The 27,435-nt window shown below is 37.9% G+C and overlaps 1 protein-coding gene across 1 annotated transcript; it reads left to right on the top strand.

The window, feature by feature from the left end:
- On the top strand, positions 1–27,031 carry LOC127420744 (nucleoporin SEH1-like). Its single transcript, XM_051663264.1, has 9 exons — positions 1–267; positions 953–1,003; positions 10,097–10,243; positions 16,378–16,589; positions 16,723–16,821; positions 16,919–17,059; positions 17,382–17,539; positions 22,524–22,671; positions 24,657–27,031. The coding sequence occupies exons 1-9, from the start codon at positions 157–159 to the stop codon at positions 24,682–24,684; spliced, it is 1,095 nt and encodes a 364-aa protein (XP_051519224.1). The 5' UTR covers positions 1–156; the 3' UTR covers positions 24,685–27,031.
- The last annotated feature ends 404 nt before the right edge of the window (positions 27,032–27,435 follow it).

Raw genomic sequence — 27,435 nt, forward strand, 5'->3', positions numbered from 1 at the left:
GCGAGCAACCGTTTAGAGTCAGCATGTCGCCGGTACAGTTTAATATCTCAGCAGAAGTTTGAGGAAACACCGCATATTATTCTGCTATTTCAGTTGACAAAATAAATAATTCGTTTAGGATTTTTCCTGTCGCCATCAAGAAGCAGTTACTGGAAAATGTTCGTGGCGAAAAGTATCGCAGCAGATCATAAAGATCTCATTCACGATGTTTCTTATGACTTCCATGGTCGGAGGATGGCGACCTGCTCCAGTGATCAGAGTGTCAAGGCAAGAAACCGCCGTGTCTGTGTTTACTCTCACTACACAGGACATTATGTAGAGGCTGACTGTGTCTCAAAACCTAATGAGCTGAGATGCCTACATAGACAACATAGAAAAGGCTGCACGCGCCTTTGATGATTGATGCCCAAAATGAGGTCTAGGTAGGCAGCAGGTTTTGAGACACAGACAGTAGTCTTAAATAAGTGAAAGATGTTTGCTGCAACTTTGCATCAGTTTGGGCATCTTTGCCTGTGATGCAGATGCAGTTCACACTTCAGCTCCAGCCACTGGCAATTCTTCTCTTTATAACGTGCTGTTTAAGTCAAATATCATCAGTCATCTTTAGTTTTGGGATCCTCAGATTCAGAATATCCTTTCTGGGGGTCTAGACGCCATGTGTGAGAGATATGAATGAAGAGCTGTTAGATGCCATGACATTAGGGGGTTTGGTAGAATAGGAGATGAATGAACTGTTTGTCGTTTACAAAAGTTTGGGAAAGGTCCTTATGGAGCTTCTTGTTCTAGATGATCAAGAATTTAGTAATATTATGTATGTGTGTATTTCGTTCAGGCAGGCTTAAGCCTCATGTTGCATGTTGCATGTTTTTACAGACTGGAGTTTAGTTCATGTAGCAGTTTCAGATCGAAGTCTTTGTTACGTCTGATTTCTGGCTTTTCTGAACTATTGTAGGTCTGGGATAAAGGTGACAATGGAGAATGGCACTGCACTGCCAGCTGGAAGGTATGATTGTTATTTCTTGTGTTGTGATCTGGGTGTAAATGCCCATTGAAATGTCAGGCTCAACGCTAAGGATTTTTTCTACTGACCCGTTTGGGCCAGTGGTTCAGATTTTTACTTGGAAAATATAAACAAACAAATATAAACTTTAAAAGCGCTCCAGCTTCACTTTAAGCATCGTGTAACGGCAAATGTTCTTGGTCATAGCGGGTCAGAGCTCAACACTAAGGATTTTTTTTAGGGCTGCCCCCTGATAGTCGACCAAACCTTAGTCGATGAGAAGAGTCTTGGTTGACCAAGTTTTGATTGGTCGGTTCGTCGCAGGAAAAAAAAACCCGCAGGAAACTGACGAACACCAGTATTACTGCTGGTTGGATGCTAGGTGGAACTATGGGGTAATATTCATTAAGCAGGGTTAGGGTTAACGCTACACAATAAAGCAAGACACCTTGATTTCAAACTTTGTACTTTATTTTAACTAAAAATTCAAATGAAACTGGAAAAAATTAATTGCAATTAAAATGTGTGTTCAACTTTTTGAAAGATGGCTTTACAACAGTTGTGAAGGGCAACATCTCTCTGGCAAAGAACCTACTTCATCTGTGCATTCTCTACCAGTCGGGAATTTCGTTGTCCGGGAAAATACATCATGTGTGTAATAAATTCGTTTTGTTCCTTCCTTCACGATATATATATATATATATATATATCGCAATATCCATTTACATTGTCAACACCTGGGCTGAGGGATCGGTGAATATTCTTGCTTTGGTGATTTTGCATTGAAAATTAAATGAATTTATTTAAAAAATGAAAAACGTTTCTAAATACATTTCTAAATTGAAATTGCACTCCAAACGAAATGAAAAAGCAATTAAAATAATGAAGTGATTAAAAAAAACGATATACTATATATAACCTTCCATTTACCGTCAGGCAAGTTTCCGTCTAAACATGCAGGTGGAAAATTACTTACACAAATGAAGACATAAAAACAATTATAAATGTAAAAATTATAATTATAATGATGATAATAATCACTGAAATGTAAATCATGGTTGGAGGTGAATGTGTTTTTGTATTATTTTATGTTTTAATCACAGATGTATAGGCTGCAGAGTTGCGTTCACAATAAACTGCTCTGTGGAAATAAAGTGAACTGAACTCAGAGCACCTCCTGAGCTGAGATGTCTGAGGTCATTTGCAGCACTCATAGACGATACTGTTCTTGCAAAAACAAAAATCAGAAGACAGAAACAAAGAAAGAGTGAGAACCTTTTACATGCACGTGTTCCAAGAGACTGCACGCCTCTGTACAAACAGCGTGTCATACATGCGCATAGACGGCTTTTCTGTCATCTGTTCTTAATTATATAATAAATTGTTTCTTCAAGCATGTCTGTGTGTCTACGGGCAAATTATTTGTAATATTAATTTGATAATAATAATAATAATAGCTTAATAATAAAAATAATAATTTAATACATTAATGGGAAAACGAGCCAAATATCGTCTTGACATGGTCAAAGGCATCAGCTATTGGCGATAACTCTGACCATCATCGATCCCCGAGTCTATCATCCGTCAGCACAACCCTAATGTGCATTTCTCTCTATAAATAAACAAAATGTTCAGACAGTCTCCTTGCTGGTTTTTCCGACTCATTCAGAATCATTACCGCTTTTGACCTGCGTGAAGTTGGCCCCCCCACCCAACGCAAAACGTCGGCAAAATATTCTCAATCGTTTGTGCTCCGTTTGTGCTGTAAAAAGTTTCGTTTGTGCTGCTTCGGCTTTTTAGATATTAAAATAATATTTATAGGTCATTCTGAGGTCGCTCAGCCCCCCCACATGCTCCAAATTCACCTCAAATAGTCTCGTTTGTTTGTGCTTCGTTTGTGCCGGTAAAAGTTTCGTTTGTGCTGCTTCGGTTTTTTAAATATTAAACACTGAATTACAGGCGAATTATAAATGCTGATATTTATTGAATACAATACTGACAGATTAAAATAGATCACTTAATGGTCACAAAAATCAAATATAGGTTAGTAGCAGTCTCGGTCATTCTGATTACTATATATTAGGCTACTATTTTGTATATTTCTAGAATAGGTCTATCTTGTTTTGTGTGTAGTCAGTACGATTTATGAGCAGTGAGCATTTTACTTTGGTTTGTCATTTCAATATCTTACCAAAATGTTGGATGAAGATGTTTTAATACAACAACAACTCCTTATCAATGTTTTTGTAGTTGCTATGGTGTTTATTAAAAAACGTATTGGTGTTCAGACTGCAGCAGCTCAATATTCATCTGGTGCTGTCGGACTCTTTTTCTGTCACTCACTTTCGCTCAGCTCTGGGCACGAGAACAAAAGTGCAAATCTCCTCGATGTGAACACACTTTTAGAGTCGAATTGCCGAAGACTTTCTGTCAAGACTAATCATCACATCATTTGTTCAATAAACAATTATCTTTACTTCATTCACTGGTCTTTCCTGAATGAACTTTTTATTTATTTACATGGAGTATCATCTGCTACACTTCACTGCCATCCACTAGGCACAAGTGACACTTCTGTTCAAGATGCTCTTGTGGAAATGAGTGTAGAGTTTGTAGAGAAGTCGATATAAATCAAATTTCTGGCCAATGTAAGTACAATGTTTTAACACTGTCAGTTACAATATTATATGTTAACTTCAAGAATAATGGTACAACATTCAAGAGAGCTAAGATTGTCAATGTTTATTGAACAGAAAACTCATTGCTAATACTAATATATGCTCATTACAGTTGCACATGTGACCCATGTTAGTTTTTTGAATACATTGTTCATCTAGGGGTCAACATTACCATATTGGTCCTAATATAAGATAAATTATCCTTATATATTATTATTATATTATATTATCCTTATATTCAGACCAATACAGTAATACATGAAGACAAGTTTATACTGAACATGACATTTTTTGAGTCAGGATTATTTAAGTGGGTAATTATGTTTTGCTTATGCCAGATGCCCAAGAAACCAGCAGTCGACAGAGATTACATTTTCACTGTCCTGTGTTCATCTAAAGAGGCCGTAGTCCAAAATGGCAACATAGTTACTCCTAATCAGAGCATCTGGACAGAGCTTAGTAAGCAGCTAGAAAACAAAATCACTGCAAAGGCTCTATACACTTTTGTTAAATTCAATAGACACAACATCTGGATTGCTTTAGGGTTTACTCATGAATGTGATCATGAAACAAATGGCAGTAGTGATGACACTGATTTTGAGCCAGGGTCCCTTTCACCCAGTTTCATTTCAGAAATGGATTGAATTCATGCCTGAAATGGTTAAATACAACAACAAGTTCTCTAAAATACAAAAAGGGAATACACAATTTTAAGCCTGGCATCTGGACACATGTGATATATCATCACATGTTTTTAAGTTTAAGTTTTTAAAGGTCCATTATTTGTGTTAATGGATGTTCGATAGTACACAGTAATTACATTTCAAAAGTAAAATCATTTTGGCTTAATTCATTGAGTCACGAGTTTCCACATACATATATAGTACTAGTCAAAAGTTTGAAAATATTAAGATTTTTTAATGTTTCTGAAAGAAGTCTCTTCTGCTCATCAAGGCTGCATTTATTTGATCAAAAATACAGTAAAACAGTAATGTTGTGAAATATTATTCCAATGTAAAACAATTGTTTTTATTCCTGTGATCAAAGCTGAATTTTCAGCATCATTACTTCAGTCTTCAGTGTCACATGATCCTTCAGAAATCATTCTAATATGCTGATTTGCTGCTCAAGAAACATTCATTATTTTCAGTTGAAAACAGTTGTGCTGCTTGGAAACCATGATACACAACCATTCAAAGGTTTGGGGTAAGTATGATACTTTTATTCATCAAGGATGCATTAAATTGATCAAAAGAGACAGTAAAGACATTTATATTGTTAAAAAGATTTCTATTTCAAATAAATGCTGTTCTTTTTACCTTTCTATTCATCAAAGAATCCACACAAAAATGTATCACGGTTTCCACAAAAATATTAAGCATGCAAAAATGGTTTTCAACATTGATAAAAAATAAGAACCATTCTTAATAATTGAGCACCAATAATAATTGATAATAGTTGAGCACAAAATCAACATTTTACTATGATTTCTGAAGGATCATGTGACATTGAAGACTGGAGTTTTTCTTTTTTTTTTTTATTATGCCAGTCAAATTACAAACAATGAACATGACAATAGTCATTCCAACACATAGTATAAAATATAGAGCATATATAGACTACAAATAGAAAAAAGAATATACAGTATAATCTATAAAATAAACAATACAAGTAAAACAAAGAAAAACAAAAATGAAATTAAAAACAAACAAACAAACCACTGAAGACTGGAGTAATGATGCTGAAAATTCAGCTTAGACATCACAGAAATAAAATTACATTTTAAATTATATTAAAACAGAAAACAGCTATTTTAAAGTGTATTGTTTCACAATATTACTGTTTTTACTGTTTTGTTTTTTTTTTGTTTGTTTTTTTTAATCAAATAAATACAGCCTTGGTGAGATTAAGAGAATTCTTTCAAAACATTAAAAAATCTTAATGTTTCCAAACTTTTGACCTGTACTGTATAGGCCCGCCCACACACACACACACACACACACACACACACAGCCTATGTATGTATAAACACAGAGCTACAGCAAACAGATTATGGTGCCTGTATTTATGACAGTGTTAATATAACTACTGTTATTCACATAACTACATACAGTAACAAGTAAAAACACTTGGAGTTTGTGTTACATTCCACGCATCCTCTGATCCGCTATGTCCGTTAAAAGTTGAAAATGCACAGTGGATAGGTAACAGTTAAGTGAATGCGAAAATATTTACAGCACAAACGATTGAGACTGTTTTGCCGACGTTTTGCGTGGGGGGCCAACATCACGCAGGTCTGCTTTTTATATCACAATTCCAGTGGGTCAGAAGTTTACATGCATTAAGTTAACTGTGCCTTTATGCAGCTTGGAAAATTCAAGAAAATTATGTCAAGCCTTTAGACAATTCGCCAATTAGCTTCTGATAGGAGGTGTACTGAATTGGAGGTGTTCCTGTGGATGTATTTTAAGGCCTACCTTCAAACTCAGTGCCCCTTTGCTTGACATCATGGGAAAATCAAAAGAAATCAGCCAAGACCTCAGAAAAAAAATTGTGGACCTCTACAAATCTGGTTCATCCTTGGGAGCAATTTCCAAAAGATTTTACTTTTTGGAGAAATTTCCTCTGGTCTGATGAAACAAAAATTGGAAATTTTGGTCATAATGACCATCGTTATGTTTGGAGGAAAAAGGGTGAGGCTTGCAAGCCGAAGAACACCATCCCAACCATGAATCATGGGGATGGCAGCATCATGTTGTGGGGGTGCTTTGCTGCAGGAGGGACTGGTGCACTTCACAAAATAGGTGGCATCTTGAGGAAGGAAAATTATGTGGATATATTGAAGCAACATCTCAAGACATCAGCCAGGAAGTTAAAGCTCGGTCGCAAATGGGTCTTCCAAATGGACAATGACCCCAAGCGTACCTCCAAAGTTGTGGCAAAATGGCTTAAGGACAACAAAGTCAAGGTGTTGAAGTGACCATCACAAAGCCCTGATCTCAATCTGGTAGAAAATTTGTGGGCAGAACTGAAAAAGCGTGTGCGAGCAAGGAGGCCTACAAACCTGACTCAGTTACACCAGTTCTGTCTGGAGGAATGGGCCAAAATTCCAGCAACTTATTGTGAGAAGCTTGTGGAAGACTACCCAAAATGTTCGACCCAAGTTAAACAATTTAAAGGCAATGCTACCAAATACTAACAAAGTGTATGTAAACTTCTGACCCACTGAGAATGTGGTGAAAGAAATAAAAGCTGAAATAAATCATTCTCTCTACTATTATTCTGATATTTCACATTCTTAAAATAAAGTAGTGATCTTAACTGACCTAAGACAGGGAATGTTTTCTACGATTAAATGTCAGGAATTGTGAAAAACTGAGTTTAAATGTATTTGGCTAAGGTGTATGTAAACTTCTGACTTCAACTGTAAGTGCTTTACAGATATAAATTCATAAATAGAACATATTAACCTCAAATGTCCTGTCGTTTACACGTGTTTTTAAGTGAAGAGTTCTGTGAAGCAAATTATGGGTTTTCACTTACCCATTTAGTCATGCTGTCAACTTTTGGGCCATAGTGTTTTCACAAGCAGGATCAAAGACCTAGTCACTGAGTTAAAGATTTGATTATTTGCTCAGTATAATAAAACGTATGAATTCCTGAGAGAGGAGAGCTTGCTACTAAATCGGTTGTGACGTGTAATATAAAATATAGATATTTTGCCTCATCAGTGAAACATGAAATTAAACAACCCAAACAAGACCAAAACTGACTGATACTCAAGACAGAAAGAAAATACCTGTAGAAATGAGAAATGTGACAGGTGTTTTATAAGGATGACTGTTTTAAATAGTCATTTTCAGCCTGCAGCTGAACAGCTCTGATAATAACAGCCATAGAGATTTTGCTTCGATTCTTATAATCGTATCGTATGTATTATTAATTTTCACCAACATGTTAAAACGAAATTTGGGAATTTCATGCATTGTGAACATGGAATGTGCTGTGATACTTAGTTGCATAAGACGTGCAATCCCGCTCTGAAATTTCCTCTGTAAACTGTAATTTTCTCTCGCAGTACATACTTACTCTTGCGCTTAAGATGGACATTCAATCTCTTGTGCTATACCGCATTATTATAGTGTGCTTTCATTGAAGTTACCTATTGAATCATATATATGTTAATTGAAGAAGCATGAACATCCATCCCTCGTTTATCATGAGGATTCAGATTGCTGACTGTTAAGCGCTACTGAAGTGCGTGCCAGCCTGAGAAGCGGATAATATGAGATGATGATCAATATTTATCATCGCTTGCCCTCCAAATCAGTCTCAGCTGAACTCATCAGCACCTGCTTCTAGTGTGCAATGAAGCGATTTCCATTTGCATGCCCGTGTGAAGTGGGTGAAAGACATTGCACATATTGGATAGGGGTCAGTCCATCTCAAGTGGTCCCATACAGGTTGCTTGACCATTTTTTATTTTCCTATTTTTTGTTTTGTTTTTTGGAGTGATTACCTCTATGTGCTGGTATTGCAAAACACTAGTTTTTTTATTTTTTATTTTACTTGGTTTGACCACGTCGGCCATCTTTGTGTCATGGTACATGACAAATTTTGGTTATACAGCTGTTTACGGAATCCTCTATCTCGGCTCAGGATGGTCCTAGCTCCTTGGAACAAAAACTGATCTCTAGAGCACATTACAAGGTACATGAACATGTATACAAATTGTGCACATTATTGTACCTTAGACTTTGCACTTAAGTCCTAATGTAATGCTTAAGAAAGTTCCACTTTTAGGGTCAATTTATAATGGGGTACATATGTAAGTATAGTGTGAATGCAGAACATTTCAGGTTTAAGAATTCTCTTATTTTTTTAAAAATTCGCCTAATTTTCTGGTTGAATATCTCTGGTGGGGGACCAGGTAGGAACCTGATTTTGAGTTTGAGATTCCACTGGTAACAGAGCTAGGGCTAGTAGAAATCTGGTGAAAAGCCTACTTTATTCATGCATTTTGAGAAAGTACAGATGTAATATAAGCATAACAAATAATAAAAATGCACAGTATTTTACTGTAATTGTTTATGATTGACGTACAGTAGCTTATGCTTGTCAATGAGGTCTAAAATTGTACTACTTTTGATATTGGCAACAGTGAAGCATGATCTATCACAGGGTTCTTCAAAAAGTTATTAAACAAGCATTTAGTTTTAAGTAACTAAAGTGAACTGTATGTGGAGTCTGCACACAACATCAAAACATCAAGCTGATGGTTGAGTCAGCAAAGCTAAAATGGACTACAAGGACCTGCTGGAACTTCTAGCCTGTGACATAAACAGTTATGACTGCATGCTCAACAAGTGTGACCAGTGTCCAGGTATAGAGGCCTTACTGCAGATGATTGAAGATTCAGTGAAAGATGACACACTTCCTGATAACATCACCTTTAAGCAGTGGATTATGACTGACAGAGCAGATATGATCACTGTCGTTCTCCCTAGGGATGAATTCTCTGTTTCTCTGGCTGAGAAACTCAATGCGTTAAGACACACCATTGGTTGAGGACATCAGCGTGGAAAACGTATGTTTTTGTAAAATAATTTCCACATACCTGGACCAAGAACATCATTCAAATCGTCTACTGTGGACAAAGTGTGGGTTCTCATGAACAATGTTTTCAGAAAACTGACACCCGCCGAATTGACTACTTTCACCGGACGCTCCCACAACATTTCAGAGAGACTGAGTGAGGAAATCTCACAGCTTCTAATAAAACATGAATGTGCAAAATGAATATGTACCTTGTAATATGCTTTAGAGATCAGTTTTTGTTCCAAGGAGCTAGTACCATCCTGTGCCGAGATACTGAGGTTTCCGTAAACGGCTGTATAACCAAAATGACGTGTGCCATGACACAAAGATGGCCGTCGTGGTTAAAACAAGTAAAATAAAAATAAAAAAACTAGTGGTTTTGCAATACCAGTACATAGAGGTAATATACAACAAAAAAAAAATTGGGGAAATTAAAAATGGTCAAGCAACCAACTTTACAATTATTGGACCACTTGAGATGGACTGATCCATAGAACAGACGTGAAAATAAGTTAAAAAAAAAAAATAAAAAAACTGGCCATTCTCTACGATGCGCAACGTCACATTTTTGAATCGCGATATATCATCCCACGAAAAACCATTACACCCCTAAGATAAATAGGAAACTAAATGTGAAAAACATTTCGCTGTTCACATCTTCAGAGGCACCTTTTTTGGAGGAATTCCTGGAATATCAGATGGGGGAAAAAACAGTTCACCTGTCAAATATAGCAAAACAAATTGGACTTTTTTGACCCATGTTTGCATTTTATGTCCATTACATGTATTCTCATTTCTGACTGTCTTTTTTTTTTTTTAGACCCACAGTGGTTCTGTGTGGAGAGTGACATGGGCGCACCCTGAGTTCGGTCAAGTGTTGGCATCATGTTCGTTTGATCGCACTGCGGCTGTATGGGAGGAGATAGTCGGCGAATCCAATGACAAACAACGCGGTCAAAGTCACTGGGTATGTCAAATGATTCTCTTTTTCAGAATCTAAGTCACACAAACTGTGAATTACAGAGAAGTGTCCAATCCATTTTACACTACCACTCAAAAATTTGGACACACCTACTCCCTCATATGCTGGGCACTTTTTGGCTGCATCTGACTTGAATGAACGCAGCATAATAGTTAAGGGTGTAAATCGCCGGTTTCATCACGATACGATCTTGTATCGATTCTCTTAGCCAGCAATCTGGTGTTGAGTCTGCCACGATACTATTTCGATTCAATTCAGGGGTCTGCGAGTGATATTAAGATATTATGTGCCTATTTTACACAATCAGTTACATTTATTATGTTAAACATGCAACCAAAATATAATTTAATATTTTATTGAGCTCTCAGAAAAGTGCAAATCCAGTATCCACATTTGGACATCCACAAAAAATATAAAATACAATAAAATAAATAATATAAAAAATAAAGTCATAAAATCACATACAAGTGATCATCAATGTTTTGATGACAGCTCATTGGCTTATGGAATGAGGGAAACACTAGAGTGACCATTTGTAGTATATTGGGACATATCAGAATATCGGGGCTCTTGAGCTGTTTGACATGGTTGAATTGCTCCAAAGCACTTTAAAAGAGAAAATTCTCATGTAGAATTCAAATGTGTTGCATGCGCCACCATATTGAGGGAAGCCTGATTTAATTATGTATGTGAGCCGCTCCGCGCTATGCTGTCACCAGAGCTTGCAGCCCCGTTGACGCGCACACGGAGAGGGCAGAGCGCAACTTCAATCGCTCCACGCACATCAGTGTCCCACATGATGAGAAGCATAATTAGCGCTTATAAAGCGAGATGAATATCATAAGGTTGCTGCATCACATTATGTGTGCAGATATGGCTGGCATTAGAGCGTTAAGGTACATTTAAAAAAAAAATATACATCGATCTTTACATGCTGTATCGATGACATCGCATCGTTGGTTAATTGATCAATGCATCGATCCAGATCGATAAATCGTTACATCCCTAATAATAGTAGAGTATTTTCTTGGTATTGTGACTGCGATGAATCGATTAATAATACTTATTTTGTGTGGAGCATATTCATGTCATATTCTTTATGTAGGCTACACATCCAAAACGAACTGTGATTGATACAAATAATAATAATAATTTTGACACATCAGGAGTAGACCTAAATGGAATCCTGTAATTGACACTTCTCATGAATGGTTAGCCTAATTGTGGCATCTGTAATTGATTAGAGAAAACTAAATTTAATCATTTAAGCATAAGGCTTCAAATCAAATCAAATCACTTTATTGTCACACAGCCATATACACAAGTGCAATAGTGGGTGAAATTCTTGGGTGCAGTTCCGATCAACATAGCAGTCGTGACAGTGATGAGACATATACCAATTTACAATAACATCAAATTAACACAACGCAATTTAAACATCTGATATACACATAATTACACATAACAATATACAAATAATAACATACACTGTACAGTATACAATACACACTATATAGAAACACATTATTCAATAAAAATAAAAATATATAAAAAAGTATATATAGAATGTACAGTATTGTACTGTATTGACATTCAGGCTGTCGGTTGATAGTCAGTTGTTAAGAGAGAATATAATATAATAATAATATAATTTATGACAGTCCGGTGTGAGATATAAGAGTAAGGGTAATAAAGTGCAGTGCTGATGTATTTGATCGTGGGAGATCAAGAGTTCAGAAGTCTGATTGCTTGGGGGAAGAAGCTATCATGGAGTCGGCTGGTGCGGGTCCTGATGCTGCGATACCGCCTACCTGATGGTAGCAGTGAGAACAGCCCGTGGCTCGGGTGGCTGGAGTCTCTGATGATCCTCCGAGCTTTTTTCACACACCGCCTTGTATATATTTCCTGGAGGGAGGGAAGCTCACCTCCGATGATGTGTCTGGCAGTTCGCCCCACACTTTGCAGTGCTTTGCGGTTGTGGGTGGTGCTATTGCCATACCAGGCGGAGATGCAGCCAGTCAGGATGCTCTCTACAGTGCAGGTGTAGAACCGTGTGAGGATGTGGCGGTTCGTTCCAAACTTCCTCAGCCGTCTCAGGAAGAAGAGGCGCTGATGAGCCTTCTTCACAACGACTTCAGTGTGGATGGACCATGTGAGTTCCTCAGTGATGTGGACACCCAGGAACTTGAAGCTGCTGACTCTCTCCACTGGTGCTCCATTGATGGTGATGGGACTGTGTTCTCTGTCTTTTCTTCTGAAGTCCACCACAAGCTCCTTTGTCTTACTGACGTTGAGGGAGAGGTTGTGCTCCTGACACCAGTGTGTCAGAGTGTGCACCTCCTCTCTGTAAGCTGTTTCATCATTGTCAGTGATCAGACCTACCACCGTCCTGTCATCAGCAAACTTAATGATGGCATTGGAGCTATGTGTTGCCACACAGACATGTATGTACAGGGAATACAGGAGTGGGCTGAGAACACAGCCCTGCGGGGCTCCAGTGTTGAGGGTCAGTGAGGAGGAGATGTTGCTGCCTATTCTAACCACCTGGCGTCTGCTTGACAGGAAGTCCAGGATCCAGCTGCACAGCGAGCTGTTTAAGCCTAGAGCCTGGAGTTTCTCATCTAGCTTGGAGGGCACTATGGTGTTGAATGCTGAGCTGTAGTCTACAAACAACATTCTCACATAAGTGTTCTTTTTTTCCAGGTGGGAGAGAGCAGTGTGTATTGTAGATGCAATGGCATCATCAGTGGAGCAGTTGTTGCGGTAAGCAAACTGCAACGGGTCAAGAGAGAGAGGCAGCACAGAGCAGATGTAATCTCTGATTAGTCTCTCAAAGCATTTGCTGATGATGGGGGTCAGAGCAACAGGACGCCAGTCATTTAAGCAAGTTATTTTTGATTATTTTGGAACAGGCACAATGGTGAATGTTTTAAAGCATGTGGGGACTACAGACAAAGAGAGGGAAAGGTTGAAAATGTCCATAAAAACACCAGCCAGCTGGTTCGCGCATGCTCTGATGACGCGGCCCGGAATGCCGTCTGGGCACGTGGCTTTGAGTATTTAGCTCATCCGGGAGAGAGGCAGCGGTGTTCATGGCGGAGTTTTTATTCCCTTTAAAGTCTGTGATGATGTTAATTCCCTGCCACATGCTTCTAGAGTTGGTGGTGTTAAACTGTCCTTCAATCTTGCTCCTGTACTGGCGTTTTGCAGTTCTGATAGTTTTTCGGAGGGCATAACTGGCTTGTTTATGCTCCTCCGCGTTCCCGGAATATAAAGCAGAGGTCCGCACATTAAGTGCTGCGCGAACATCGCTATTAATCCAAGGTTTCTGATTCGGATAGATCCGTATTGTTCTGGTCGGAACCACGTCCTCTACGCACGTTCTGATGAAACATATTACGCTATCAGCATAAAGCTCGATGTCGTCATCAGAGGCGGACCGGAACATCTCCCAGTCCGTGTGATCAAAACAGTCTTGTAGCGTAGAATCTGATTGGTCCGACCAGCACTGGATCGTTCTGAGGGTGGGTGCTTCCTGTTTCAATTTCTGCCTGTAAGCGGGCAGAAGCAGAATGGAAGAGTGGTCCGATTTGCCAAATGGTGGGCGGGGGAGGGATTTGTAGCCATCCCGGAAGGGAGAGTAGCAATGGTCCAAAACCCGGTCCCCTCGTGTGTTGAAACTAATGTGCTGGTGGTATTTTGGTGCGACTGATTTTAAACTGGCTTTATTAAAGTCCCCGGTCACAATGGACGTGGCCTCAGGGTGCGCGGTTTCCTGCTCACTTATACTCCCATACAGTTCCTTGAGTGCCCGGTCTGTGTCGGCTTGTGGGGGAATGTACACAGCTGTGATAATGACCGCTGTGAATTCCCTCAGTAGCCAGAATGGTTGACACAGAAGCATAAGAAATTCCAGATCAGGAGAGCAGAAAGTCTTGATAGAATGTACGTTCCTCTGATCACACCAGGATTTGTTGATCATAAAACATACACCACCTCCTCTGCTTTTACCTGAGAGGCTTTAGATTAAAAGGTTTTTAAGTAGGGTTGTGAACCAAGAATTGCATCATTTTGAAAAAGAATACAGATTTTCAGGACTCTAGGTTCCATTAATGGTTCCCGAACATGCATTATTCCACTGATGCGGATGGGACTCCTTGCTACAATTCAATACTTTGACTGTGTTTCCTGCTACCACTCAGTGGCACTACAGCTTAAATCTACACAGCAAAAGATACAGCGCTTCCTACTGAACTAATGACCCTTATCTGACCATTCTTTTTAGTGAATCAAAATCTTACTAAAGCGCAAGTCATTCATTTCATTATATCCGTCTTGAAATGAATCAAGAATTCAATAATTACTTAATTTCATTAACACAGAGTAACTCCTGGACGGTTGTTGATATGATAAAGTGTTGTTAAAGATACACAATCACATTACGAGTTTTGTTGTAATTAGTGGTATTTTTATGAATGAATGAATAAAATATATATTAAGAAGTGTGTATAAACCCCTTTTCAAGAATCTGTTCTGTTAAAATATGAAATGATCTCATCATTTGGTAACAGGCTGCTGATGGCAGTAAATCCCTTAAAGTGCATTACTTATTTCCAAATATTTCTTCCACAAAAGTACTAAAAGAATCGATAATTAAACTGTTAAGGAACCGGACTCTTTGGAATAATTTTTTTTATTTATTTATTTATTTTTTTGACTATTCCCATCTCTATTTTTGCAACACCAATTCCGAAAAAGTTGGGACAGGATGCAAAATGCTAATAAAAACAAAAAGTGATTTGTAAATTCTGTTCAATTTAACACTGATATATGGAAAACACTACAACAACACATGATGTTTTACCTTGTGAATTTATTTGTTTTTTTGAAAATATACACTCATTTCAAATCAGTTGATTGCAACACGCTCCAAAAAAGTTGGGACAGTTGAGTGTTTACCACTGTGTAAAATCACCATTTCTTCTTATAACACTTAAGCGTTTGGGCACTAAAGACTTAAGACAAGTTTAAGTTTAGCTAGCAGAATTTCCCACATTCATCCATTATGCAGGTCTTTAGATTCACAATTGTACAGGGCTTTCATTGTCGTAGTGTGTGCTTAATAATGCACCACACATTCTCAACTGGAGACAGGTCTGGACTGCAGGCAGATTAATCTAGCACCCGGACTCTCTTCTTACACAGTCATGCACTTGTCATGCAGTTTGTGGTTTGGCGTTGTCCTGCTGGAAAATGCAAGGATGACCCTGGAAAAGACGGGGTCTGGATGGCAATATATGTTGCTCCAAAATTTGTACATACCTTTCTGCATTAATGGAGAAGTCTGCAGCGTTCTGGACAGTGTTGATGTATGGCTTCTCCTTTGCATAGCAGCAAGACTTGACTTGCATCTGTAGATGCAGCAGCGAATGGTGTTGGCTGACAAGGTTTACCAAAGTATTCCCGGTTTTTAACACCGTGACGTCTGAGGGATCGGAGATCACGAGCATTCAGAATTTTATTTTTTGGCCTTGCCCTTTATGCATCAAGATTTGACCTGATTCCTTGAATCTTTTAACTATATTGTGCACTATAGATGGTGAAATTCCCCAAATCCTCCCAATTAGTCTTTTGGGGAACATTGTTCACAAAGCGCTGGATTATTAGCTGACACATCTGTTGTTGAGTCTCAACCCATCCATGCTCTTAAAGGACTAGGCTTTTTATTGGAGGCTCCTTATTTACTATAACACAACTGCCTCACCTGTTTAAAATCTCCTGTTTCACATCACCTTGTCAGTTCAACTCGTCAGATTGTTATTAGTCTTGATTTGCCCCTGTCTCAACTGTGTTGCAGCCAGGCATCAATTTCAGAAAATATCTTCAAAAAACAATGTCTGTTGATTATTTTAAACATGAAGTACCTTGTCTTTATACTGTTTGTTTAAAACAAGTCAAAGTACACTTACAAATCACTCCTTTTTGTTTTTATTAACATTTTGTCTACTGTCCCAACTTTTTGGAATTGGGGTGTTAAGATCATGAGAAACAAATAGTGTAGTGTATATGCAAAGCAATGTCACATTTCCTGTATTGATTTCTGCTGTGTGTTCATACAGATCAAGAGAACCACACTGGTGGACAGTCGAACATCAGTAACTGATGTGAAGTTTGCACCCAAGCACATGGGTCTGATGCTGACCACTTGCTCTGCAGATGGGGTGGTGCGCATCTACGAGGCCCCTGATGTGATGAACCTCAGTCAGTGGTCTCTACAGCATGAGATCTCCTGCAAGCTCTCCTGCTCCTGCATCTCCTGGAACCCGTCCAGGTCTGAACGTGATTTTTACACACTCGGTTACATCAAGACCTTACTTGCTATTTCCTCTTATGTAGTCTTTTACAAGATGACCCTGTGTCTAGTTTAAAATTCAGGAGCATTGTGTGTATGATCTGCCCTTTAGTTCCCGAGCTCATCCTCCAATGATAGCTGTGGGCAGTGATGACAGTAACGTGACATACAGTGGCAAAGTACAAATCTATGAGTATAATGAAAATACCAGGTATGAAATTCCTGTGTTTATTATGTTAACTTTAGTTCCTATTTTTCTAGATAGCCCTTACAAGCACATTTCTAATGGGTTTATGTTGACATTACAGGAAGTACGCCAAAGCTGAGACACTGATGACTGTGACGGATCCAGTGCATGACATCACCTTTGCTCCTAATCTCGGGAGATCTTTCCATGTGTTGGCGATAGCGACCAAAGACGTCCGCATTTTCAAGCTAGTACCGCTTAGGTAAATAAGCACCTCATACAAAGTATTAAAGGAGGTAAGCAGACACATATTTTTGTTTTTAGTAATATCCATAAATCTAGACATGCAAGAAATGATGGCTAGCCATTGCACCATAACCTGCAGATATATATTAAAACAAATAAAGATTGCCTCATTATGAGGCATACAGTCATATCTGTACAACACTTCCTTTTTAAGGTGTTTGACATTTCAAACCATGTGGCTTATTGAGGAATGGTGTGCTTTTATTTTTCTAAGTGATCTGACTTGCGTTTTTCATTTTTGAAAAAGTCCCTTAGACTTTGTGTTCTGTGTTTAACAGGCGAGAGAGTGCCACCAGCTCTGGTCCTACTAAGTTTGAGGTGCAGGTGATGGCTCAGTTTGACAGTCACAGCTCTCAGGTGTGGCGAGTGAGCTGGAACATCACCAGCACTCTGCTGGCCTCCTCTGGAGATGATGGCTGCGTGCGACTCTGGAAAGGTCAGCTGTGAACTTAATCTACTGCCTGCTGAGTGAACCTTTTCGACAGCTATTTCAAACGATAGCTCTTTATCATTTGCCTATTTAGATATTAGTCTTAAAGCCCAACTCTTTTATGTTCTTTCAGTGATGAAGACCACTTTGGCACAATTGTTTTTCATATTTGAAGTATTTTTGATTCCAAAAATCTCACTAATTTAAGGGTTATGTCATCCAAAAAAGAAAATTCTCTCATCATTTACTTACCCTTATGCAATCCCAGATGTGAATGACTTTCTTCTGCAGAACACAAATGAAGATTTTAAGAAGAATATCTCAGCTCTGTAGGTCCATACGATACAAGTGAATGGTGATCAGACCTTTATAGCTGCAAAAAGCACAAAGGCATCATAAAAGTTATCCATACGACTCTAGTGGTTTAATCCATGTCTTAAGAAGCGATGTGAAGAATTGTGGGTGAGAAACAGATCAATATTTAATAATAATAATAACAATAAAAACAATATTTTTTACTATAAATTCTCCTCCCTGCCCAGTAGGTGGCGATATTCAGGAAGAATGCAAATCGCCAAAAACAAAAGAAGAACAATGTGAAAGTGGAGATTTGTAGTAAAAAAGGACTTAAATATTAATCTGTTTCTCACTCACACCTATCATATCATTTCAACAGACTTGGATTAAACCACTGGAGTTGTAAGGATTATTTTATGTTGCTTTTATGTGCTTTTTGGTCATCATTCACTTGCATTGTGAGGACCTACAGAGATGAGATATAGAAATATTGAGTAAGTAATGAGAGATTTTTCAGTTTTGGGTGAAGTATTCCTTTAAAGGGGACCTATTATACAAAATTCACTTTTACATGGCGTTTGAACATAAATGTGAGTCGGCAGTGTGTGTACACAACCACCCTACAATGTTAAAAGTCCACCCACTCCTCTTTCTTATATTTCTATTAATCAAAACCAGCATTTCAGAATGATCAGTTTTCGTTTCTGCTCTAAAGTGACGTCACTTTAGAGCAGGCCTCACCCACGACTGGTGACGGACTCCACAATATTATCATAGATCCTCCCCTGAGTGATGACACACAGTCCACCATTTATTTCCACGCTGGAGCAGCTACAGTGAGAAGAATAATGTCTCAGCTTCGTAAGCATCATACGTGTTCTGTTGTTGGCTGTAAAAGTGAACATAAGAGTCTTCATGTACTCCCAGCATCAGAGCCACTGAAGACGCAGTGGACAAGTTTTGTTTTTGAAGCAAATGTGCCCCAAAACATACCAAAATTTGTGTATGTTTGTGCAAATCATTTTACACTGGACTGCTTTGTGAATGAGGATCAATATTGTGAAGGTTGCACGGGAAAGGATGAGTCGGGAAGCTCAGACACGGTCAAAGTAAGGCTTTTATTTTCTGCCCTCTGCACAGCCTGTACACTCTCTCTAGTGTTTTCCTGGGTTCACTCAGTTAGCTTCACCAATAACAAAAAACTCTCCATAAACTTCTTAAAAGACATGCAGCTTTTTGACATTCAGGACACACGCCAACACTGGACTGACATGTTGTTCTCTCTCTGCTTCTGACGGTGGCATGGCTGTTTATATGCTGCTCTCCCCAGCTCACTGGAATTAGAGACAGGTGTTAGACATAATTTAGCTCTGGTGTAAGCGCCCTTACTGCATTCTCTCTCTCCGGACGGGCACTCGACCACGCCCCCGCTGCCACAAATATAAAGCAGAATTTTCCAAAAATTCTCAAGCATGGATCAGTACCAACTGTCTGTGTTCCAGCTTTAGTATCGCGCTTTATATTTTGCGAATGTTTGCAAATCGCCTTTCCTGAATATGCTTGTTAGCTGAATCCACAGGCTAATGCAGCTAAAGTTACCATTGTCTCTGGTTGTCTTCACGGAGACCAGAGCTATGTCGTTATTTTTACGTTTACTGTCTGTATAATAATAGGGGGTGGGGAGCAGCAGCTCATTTGCATTTAAAGAGACACACACGAAAACAGCGTGTTTTTGATTCCACCCAAAAAGAGGCATTTACAACATGGTATAATAAATGATCCGTGGGGTATTTTGAGCTGAAACTTCACAGACACATTCTGGTGACACCTGAAACTTATATTACATCTTGTAAAAAGGGCAATAATAGGTCTCCTTTAATGTTGTCTACTCTTTAACACACATACTTCACCACAGAGTAAAAATGAAACCAAAATTGACCATATTTATTGATTTCGGCCATTTTAGAATTTCCACAAACTGAGCTGTTGGATTAGTCACGCCCCCTCTTTCCAAATCCCCGCATTCCGAAGATACCAAATGAGCTTTGAGACTGACACCGAGCCGAAGTGGTTGTCAAAAATAACAGCTGCAAAATGGCGCCCTCAACTGACAACTGTTATGAACAACATGGCATAAAAATGGCATTAAACCTCAATAATTCACTACAACACTATGAGAATGCGCAAAATAATTGACAGGCAGAAAGCGTCAGAGGCCGTGGCCCGCAGACACTTTTGTTGTTTGCTGTTTACAGAGTCTAGAGCTGTCACAGAGAAAGGTGAGATATCTCAAGACACTTAGAGTTGAAGTCAGAAGTTTACATACACTTCGGCTGAAGTCATTAAAACCCATTTTTTTAAGCACTCCACAGATTTAATATTAGCAAACTATAGTTTTGACAAGTTGTTTAGGACATTTACTTTGTGCATGACACGAGTCATTTTTCCAACAATTGTTTACAGATGGATTGTTTCACTTTTAATTGACTATATCACAATTCCAGTGGGTCAGAAGTTTACATACACCAAGTTAACTGTGCCTTTAAGCAGAAAATTGTCATGCAATTAGCCAATTAGCTTCTTACTGGATAATTGGTGTCAATTGGAGGTGTACCTGTGGATGTATTTTAAGGCCTACATTCAAATTCAATGCCTCTTTGCTTTACATCATGGGAAAATCAAAAGAAATCAGCCAAGACCTCAGAAAAAAAAAAGTCTGGTTCATCCTTGGGAGCAATTTCCAAACGCCTGAAGGTACCACGCTCATCTGTACAAACAATAGTATGCAAATATAAACATCATGGGACCACACAGCCATCATAACGCTCAGGAAGGAGACACATTCTGTCTCCTCGAGATGAACGTAGTTTGATGCGAAAAGTGTAAATCAATCCCAGAACAACAGCAAAGGACCTTGTGAAGATGCTGGAGGAAACAGGTAGACAAGTATCTATATCCACAGTAAAACGAGTCCTATATTCACATAACCTGAAAGGGTGTTCAGCAAGGAAGAAGCCACTTGTCCAAAACTTCCATAAAAAAGCCAGACTACAGTTTGCAAGTGCACATGGTGACAAAGATCTTACTTTTTGGAAAACTGTCCTCTGGTCTGATGAAACGAAAATTGAACTGTTTGGCCATAATGACCATTGTTATGTTTGGAGGAAAAAGGGAGAGGCTTGCAAGATGAAGAACACCATCCCAATCATGAAGCTTGGGGGTGGCAGCATCATGTTGTGGGGGTGCTTTGTTGCAGGAGAGACTGGTGCACTTCACAAAATAGATGGCATCATGAGGAAGGAAAATGATGTGGATATATTGAAGAAACTTCTCAAGACATCAGCCAGGAAACTAAAGCTTGGTCGCAAATTGGTCTTCCAAATGGACAATGACCCCAAGCATACCTCCAAAGTTGTGGCAAAATGGCTTAAGGACAACAAAGTCAAGGTATTGGAGTGGCCATCACAAAGTCCTGACCTCAATCCGATAGAAAATTTGTGGGCAGAACTGAAAAAGCTTCTGCGAGCAAGGAGGCCTACAAACCTGACTCAGTTACACCAGTTCTGTCTGAAAGATTGGGCCAAAATTCCAGCAACTTATTGTGAGAAGCTTGTGGAAGGCTACCCAAAATGTTTGACCCAAGTTAAACAATTTAAAGGCAATGCAACCAAATACTAACAAAGTGTATGTAAACTTCTGACCCACTGGGAATGTGATGAAAGAAATAAAAGCTGAAATAAATAATTCTCTCTACTATTATTCTGACATTTCACATTCTTAAAATAAAGTAGTGATCCTAACGGACCTAAGACAGGGACCTAAGTTTTCTACAATTAAATGTTAGGAATTGTGAAAAACTGAGTTTAAATGTATTTGGCTAAGGTGTATGTAAACTGACTTCATCTGTATTTCATTAATATCTTTCATGGAGTAAGACATTTTTTTGCAGACCTTTCCATGAAAAAATTTGATAACAGCACCTTTAATTTCCCTGCTCTTACTGTGCACGAATCATCAGCACACATTATTCTAAAGAAGAAAAGTAGCTTTTTAATTTTGGGGAAAATTCATTTTGCTCTTCACCCATGGTTCTCAAAGTGTGGGTGCATTTAGGTATTGTAAGGGGGACACAGAATACTGCCCCATTTTTTTAATATAAAAAAGCAAGAGTGTAACAAAACGATGAAAACTAAAAGAAAAGATAAAACTTTGTTTTCATAGTTTTTTTTTTTTAACTAAGTATTTTTGTAACATGAAGCTGAAAGCCAATGATTTAAAAGCTGTTTTTATTTTCAATAAATAAAATAAAATAAAAAACAATTCCATAATTTTTTTGATCAGATAATGGGTGAGAAGAGATTTTCTAGTTTATAATGGGGCATGACTGAAAAATTGAAAATTGAGAACCACTGCTGTACATTGTTTTTGTCCAGTCAAATGCTCTTCTTAATACCAGGGATGAGTTCTTATATTTCCTGCCCAAATGTCCTGTTTTAATAGGAAAACATCAGAAAGAGAACTGTGATTTGATTGGGGTCTTTATTAAACTTTCTTTTTCTCTGAAATTACTTTTTCTTCTGATTTAAACTAAGAAAAACATCATATTAACCAATAATATCACAGCATGACACGAAATAAATCCCATGAAAGACTTTGTGCTGTAAATGCTGTTTCATGTCTTGAAACCCTGCAGCTAATTACATGGATAACTGGAAGTGTACAGGGATCCTGAGAGGAGATGGGAGTCCAGTGAACGGATCTTCAGGACACACTTCTGCTCTTGGCGCTGTGGGCGTCTCTGGAGCTGCACAGATGGTTGTTGTGGCGGCTTCTGCTGGAAGGTATGCGGTGGTGCTGTGATGTTGGGATGGGTGATTTGATCAAAATCTCTGTAGGAGTAATTTTTTAATCATGAGAATGGTACAACGGTACATCTCAGATGTGTTTGACTTTCTGCTGAACACAAATGAAGATTTTTAGAAGAATATCTCCGCTCTGTAGGTCATCACAATGCAAGTGAATGGTGGCCGGAAGGTCCAAAAAGCACAAAGGCAGCATAAAAGTAATCCAAATGACTCTAATGGTAAAATCCATGTTGTCAGTAGTAGGGGTGGGTAAAAATATAGATTTTCTGATCAATCGTAATCTTCATATGGACTATCTCTATATCGATTCTTAAATCCCAAGATCAGTCTTTTACTCCGTGCAATCCTCCACTACAGTGAGAGGAAATCATCAACCTGCATTTGCAACCAAATTTCACACAATGCGACTAAAATATATATATATATATATTTGTTAACTGGCTGGTAAATGTTCAGATTTCACTCACCTGGAGTATAGTTTAGTGGTGGAGTATTCAGCAGCGAGATCCTTTCACCGCATGTTGAGAGTAAAAGTTATTCCGTGTAATGTGTGTCCAAAGACATGATCCACGCAACCCATTTGTCATTGAATAATGTCTCTTTTAATACACTTTGCTCTTTACAGTCAGTTGTTAATCAGAAACAACAAAAAAAGAAACATTTAATTCTAATCATGCATGGCACAGATAAGATAAACCATTCGAGACTCTCTCGTTAATATGTGCTCATTTACAGATGCTCTTTACAGATCTGCTGGTTTTCTTAAAGAGAGAGTACAGAGACAGAAATAATTTATTTCATATGTTAGCAAAAGGTACGTTATAACTAAAATAAACCCATATGAATTTATATTGAATCGGAATAGAATTGGAAGTTATATGATAGGAGTTATATGATTATTCCTTATTCAGAAGTGATATGATAGGTCTGGGTGAGAAACAGATCAATATTTAAGTTTTTTTCTTTTCTTTTTTTTTTTTTTTTTACTATAAATGTCCACCTTTGACCAGCCTGACCAGTAGGTGGCGATATGCACGAAGAATGTGAATCGCCAAAAAAACAGCAAAAGAATGTGAAAGTGAAACTGGAGATTTATAGTAAAAAAGGTCTTAAAAGGGGCCTGGGTAGCTCAGCGAGTATTGACGCTGACTACCACCCCTGGAGTTGCGAGTTCGAATCCAAGGTGTGCTGAGTGACTCCAGCCAGGTCTCCTAAGCAACCAAATTGGCCCGGTTGCTAGGGAGGGTAGATTCACATGGGGTAACCTCCTCGTGGTCGCTGTAATGTGGCTCTTGCTCTCGGTGTGGCGCGTGGTGAGTTGTGCGTGGATGCCGCGGAGAGTAGCGTGAAGCCTCCACACGTGCTACATCTCCATGGTAACGTGCTCAACAAGCTACTTGATAAGATGCGCGGATTGACAGTCTCAGACGTGGAGGCAACTGAGATTCGTCCTCCGCCACCCAGATTGAGGCAAGTCACTACACCACCACGAGGACTTAGAGCGCATTGGGAATTGGGCATACCAAATTGGGGAGAAAAATAAAAAGGACTTAAATATTGATCTGTTTTTTAACCACACCTATCATATTGCTTCTAAAGATATTACTTTTATGCTGCCTTTTTTACTTTTTGGAGCTACAAAAGTTTGGTCACCATTCACTTGCATTGAATGGACCTACAGAGCTGAAATATTCTTCAAAAAAATATTTATTTGTGTTCTGCAGAAAAAAGAAATTCATACACATCTGGGATGGCATGAGGGTGAGTTAATGATAAGAGAACATTCATTTTTGGGTGAACTAATCCTTTAAAAAAGGGGTTGATTTTTATTGTTGGAGGTTGCCTTTTATGTTGCATGAGTTGATAGACATGCTATTTGCATTTGACCATTTCTGTTTGCATTTTTTTAAACCATTATGCTGTGTTGTGGTTTATACATAACTGTGTCTTATTTTTAACAGAAAAAAAGCTCAGATGATGCCAGGCTAATGGCATTAAATGCTGATTGGCTGCTTGCTGCATGCACAGGATTGGACAGAGAACTCATTGACCCTTTTCCCTGCACTGTGTTACACCTGTACACTCTTCCAACTACTAATCCAGCAGAAGTGTGTGATGACGCCTGGATCTGTTGTGTGACTGTTAGAGCAACTGTGCCTGTTGTGTGTTCTGTTCAGTGGCACTTAACTAATGTTGAAGTTTGTGCTTTTTGGACAAATTACACTAACCACGATTCGCCTCAATATTGACATGCTTATTAAATTTGTGATGTGATATAATATTATTATATTGTTTTTTTTTGTTTTTTTACTCAATTGAACTTTAGGTTATTGTTCAAAACTTAAATGAATTTGCCATGTTTGCATCAAGAAATCACTTCTAACTGACAGATGTCATGATAGAAAACAGCCATAGTGACCATAAGACCAGTTTGTTGGTAGGAGTCAGACCATATTTGCAATTTTTTGGGGTGCTTGTGGAACAGCTTAATGGGAACAATTGCTCTCAGTGAACAGTATATGGGTTAATATCACAATTCACCACCTATATTAACATTTCACATCTAAAGACAAAGCTTTTCAGGACATTTTCATGACATCATCCACAGAGGTGATCTGAACCTGGCAACATATTTTTTATTTCACGTATTTATATACAAAGCTTTTTAAAAAAAAAAGTCTTAATACCTCTGGGTCAATTTGACCCGGTTCATATAAAAACTTTAGAGTGTTAGAAAAGTTACAATTCTTATTTATAAGTACATTTACACTCATAATTGCACATAAGCAAACACAAATGCAAACAAGATTTTTTATTGATATTAATTTGTTTGTTATTTTACTGTTAATTCAGTGTTCATTAAAATGTTCAACATGTTCAAATGAGATATAATAAACAAACATCTGTTTGAAAAATGTAGAATAAATGCAAATTAAAGTTATTAGATTATTTTTTCAAATAATTATCAAAAGAATTTCAAAGTAAAATTCTTTAAAAAAACAAACAAACAAAAAAACACAAGTCTCATATCTGCTCCGATCACTGCTATAAGCCTCAAGTAGCCACAAACTCTATATCAGCTCTTACCTTAGGTTTTTTTTATTTATTTTTTTATTTTTTATTTAATTAATCCATTTTTACTTGTCTCTCATCTTGTCTGGGTAAATAATCCACTGTTATGTCTCAAATGTCCAGAAAAAAATGCAGTTCAGCAAAGAAAGTATTAAAAACAAATAATTTGAATATGTTCCTGACTATTGATGATGAAGTATTATACATCATAACAAAGCTGAGGTTCTTAGAGGCCGAGATATTCCACAAAACATGAGAGAAGACTGGATTACTATGGGTGAAGAAGTTACAAAACACATTTGGGTGCCTCCTGCCTTTCAGATCTGTATATTGTGATGGAACATGTAAGAGAAGAATTTTTTTTTTTTCTATTGATCGCTGCCATCTAGTGGAATGATCTAAGACTAGAACTAACAGCCATTATTACCAGCTTTTGAAATTAAATGGGTCAATTTTACCCAGCAGGTTCAAAGTAGGGACTTGATCTTTAAGACCACCCAAGGGTTAAATAAGCATGATTTAAAGACATGAGAACAACTTCCACCATGACATAGAATTAATATATCTTTGTTTTTCTTATCATTACATTAGTGAAAACTGAGGGAGTGTGCTTAATTGTCATGAAAATAATGTCACAATGTCAAAAATCTAATAGTCATAAACTGTCGCTTATAGTAAATCCAGATTTTCTTTAAGCCAAGTATTTTTTTTTTCTTCTTTGATTTTGGGGTGAAATATTAACTGGACATGGTGACATTTTTGGTGAGATTAACCCATATTCATATTTTTGCTATTTAGTGTAGGGCTATTGTTCCTCACTGTATATTGTGCAGTGTAAACAATAGAGGGAGACTGTGTTTAGTTCTGCCCAGTTCGTTTCAGACACCTGGCTCCAAATTTGGCATTACTAACACATTTTCTAATTTGTTGATTTGGATGCAACTGATGCAGTGCAGAAGCCCATTAGTCAATAATAAACCCATGGATATGGTTCAACCATATCTATCTCAGTAAATAAATTATTATCAGAAGCGTGTGCCAATCCAAAGTCTTGATGTATGAATTCATGCGTCATAATCAAGGGCTGGCACCCCTAGCTGGTTGAATGCCACATGTTTTATTCACGAGATGCCAGCACCCCCTCAAGATAGGAAGTGGGTAAATTAATTATGTTTGTGATGTACTTTAGCAATTCAGATTTAGAAGGAACTAATACAACATTTAAGAGTGTTTATTGGTAAAATAAAACTTGTTTTTCAGATTGTCATGCTGTCTGAGTCTTGTGCCTGATGTACTTCTAATAACCTCCTCTGTGAAGTTTCTTTGAACAGAGTGGTCCTCATTCAAGGAGACCTTGCATAAGTACAAGTTGGACTGAGTAGACCTTTATTTTTATATCTAAATAAGAAGTTTGTTTTTAAAATGTCACTTTGACACAGTATGATTTTAATTTTAAAGCTGATGTAACTTTTTCTGTGTTAAAATACTTTCTCCTATCCCAGCTTAATTTGCACTGTAAAAATTGTCTAATTTTAACGGTAAAAGACTTTAAAAATGCTACAGAAAAAAAAAAAACTTTAATTGGTTAATGGGTAGTTACCTTGAAATATATGGTAAAAAGTAATAATATATTTAAAAAGAAAATGAATTTTACGGTAAAATGCCGTA

The sequence above is a fragment of the Myxocyprinus asiaticus genome, chromosome 30, assembly GCF_019703515.2.
Source record: "Myxocyprinus asiaticus isolate MX2 ecotype Aquarium Trade chromosome 30, UBuf_Myxa_2, whole genome shotgun sequence".
Lineage (NCBI taxonomy): Eukaryota > Metazoa > Chordata > Actinopteri > Cypriniformes > Catostomidae > Myxocyprinus > Myxocyprinus asiaticus.

What these genes read in the sequence shown, in the direction of transcription:
- LOC127420744 (XM_051663264.1), top strand. Translation starts at nt 157, where the DNA reads ATGTTCGTGGCGAAAAGTATCGCAGCAGATCATAAAGATCTCATTCAC. An exon ending in CCAGTGATCAGAGTGTCAAG is followed by an intron (nt 268 to 952) that starts GCAAGAAACCGC and finishes GAACTATTGTAG; the next exon opens with GTCTGGGATAAAGGTGACAA. An exon ending in CTGCGTGCGACTCTGGAAAG is followed by an intron (nt 17,540 to 22,523) that starts GTCAGCTGTGAA and finishes GAAACCCTGCAG; the next exon opens with CTAATTACATGGATAACTGG.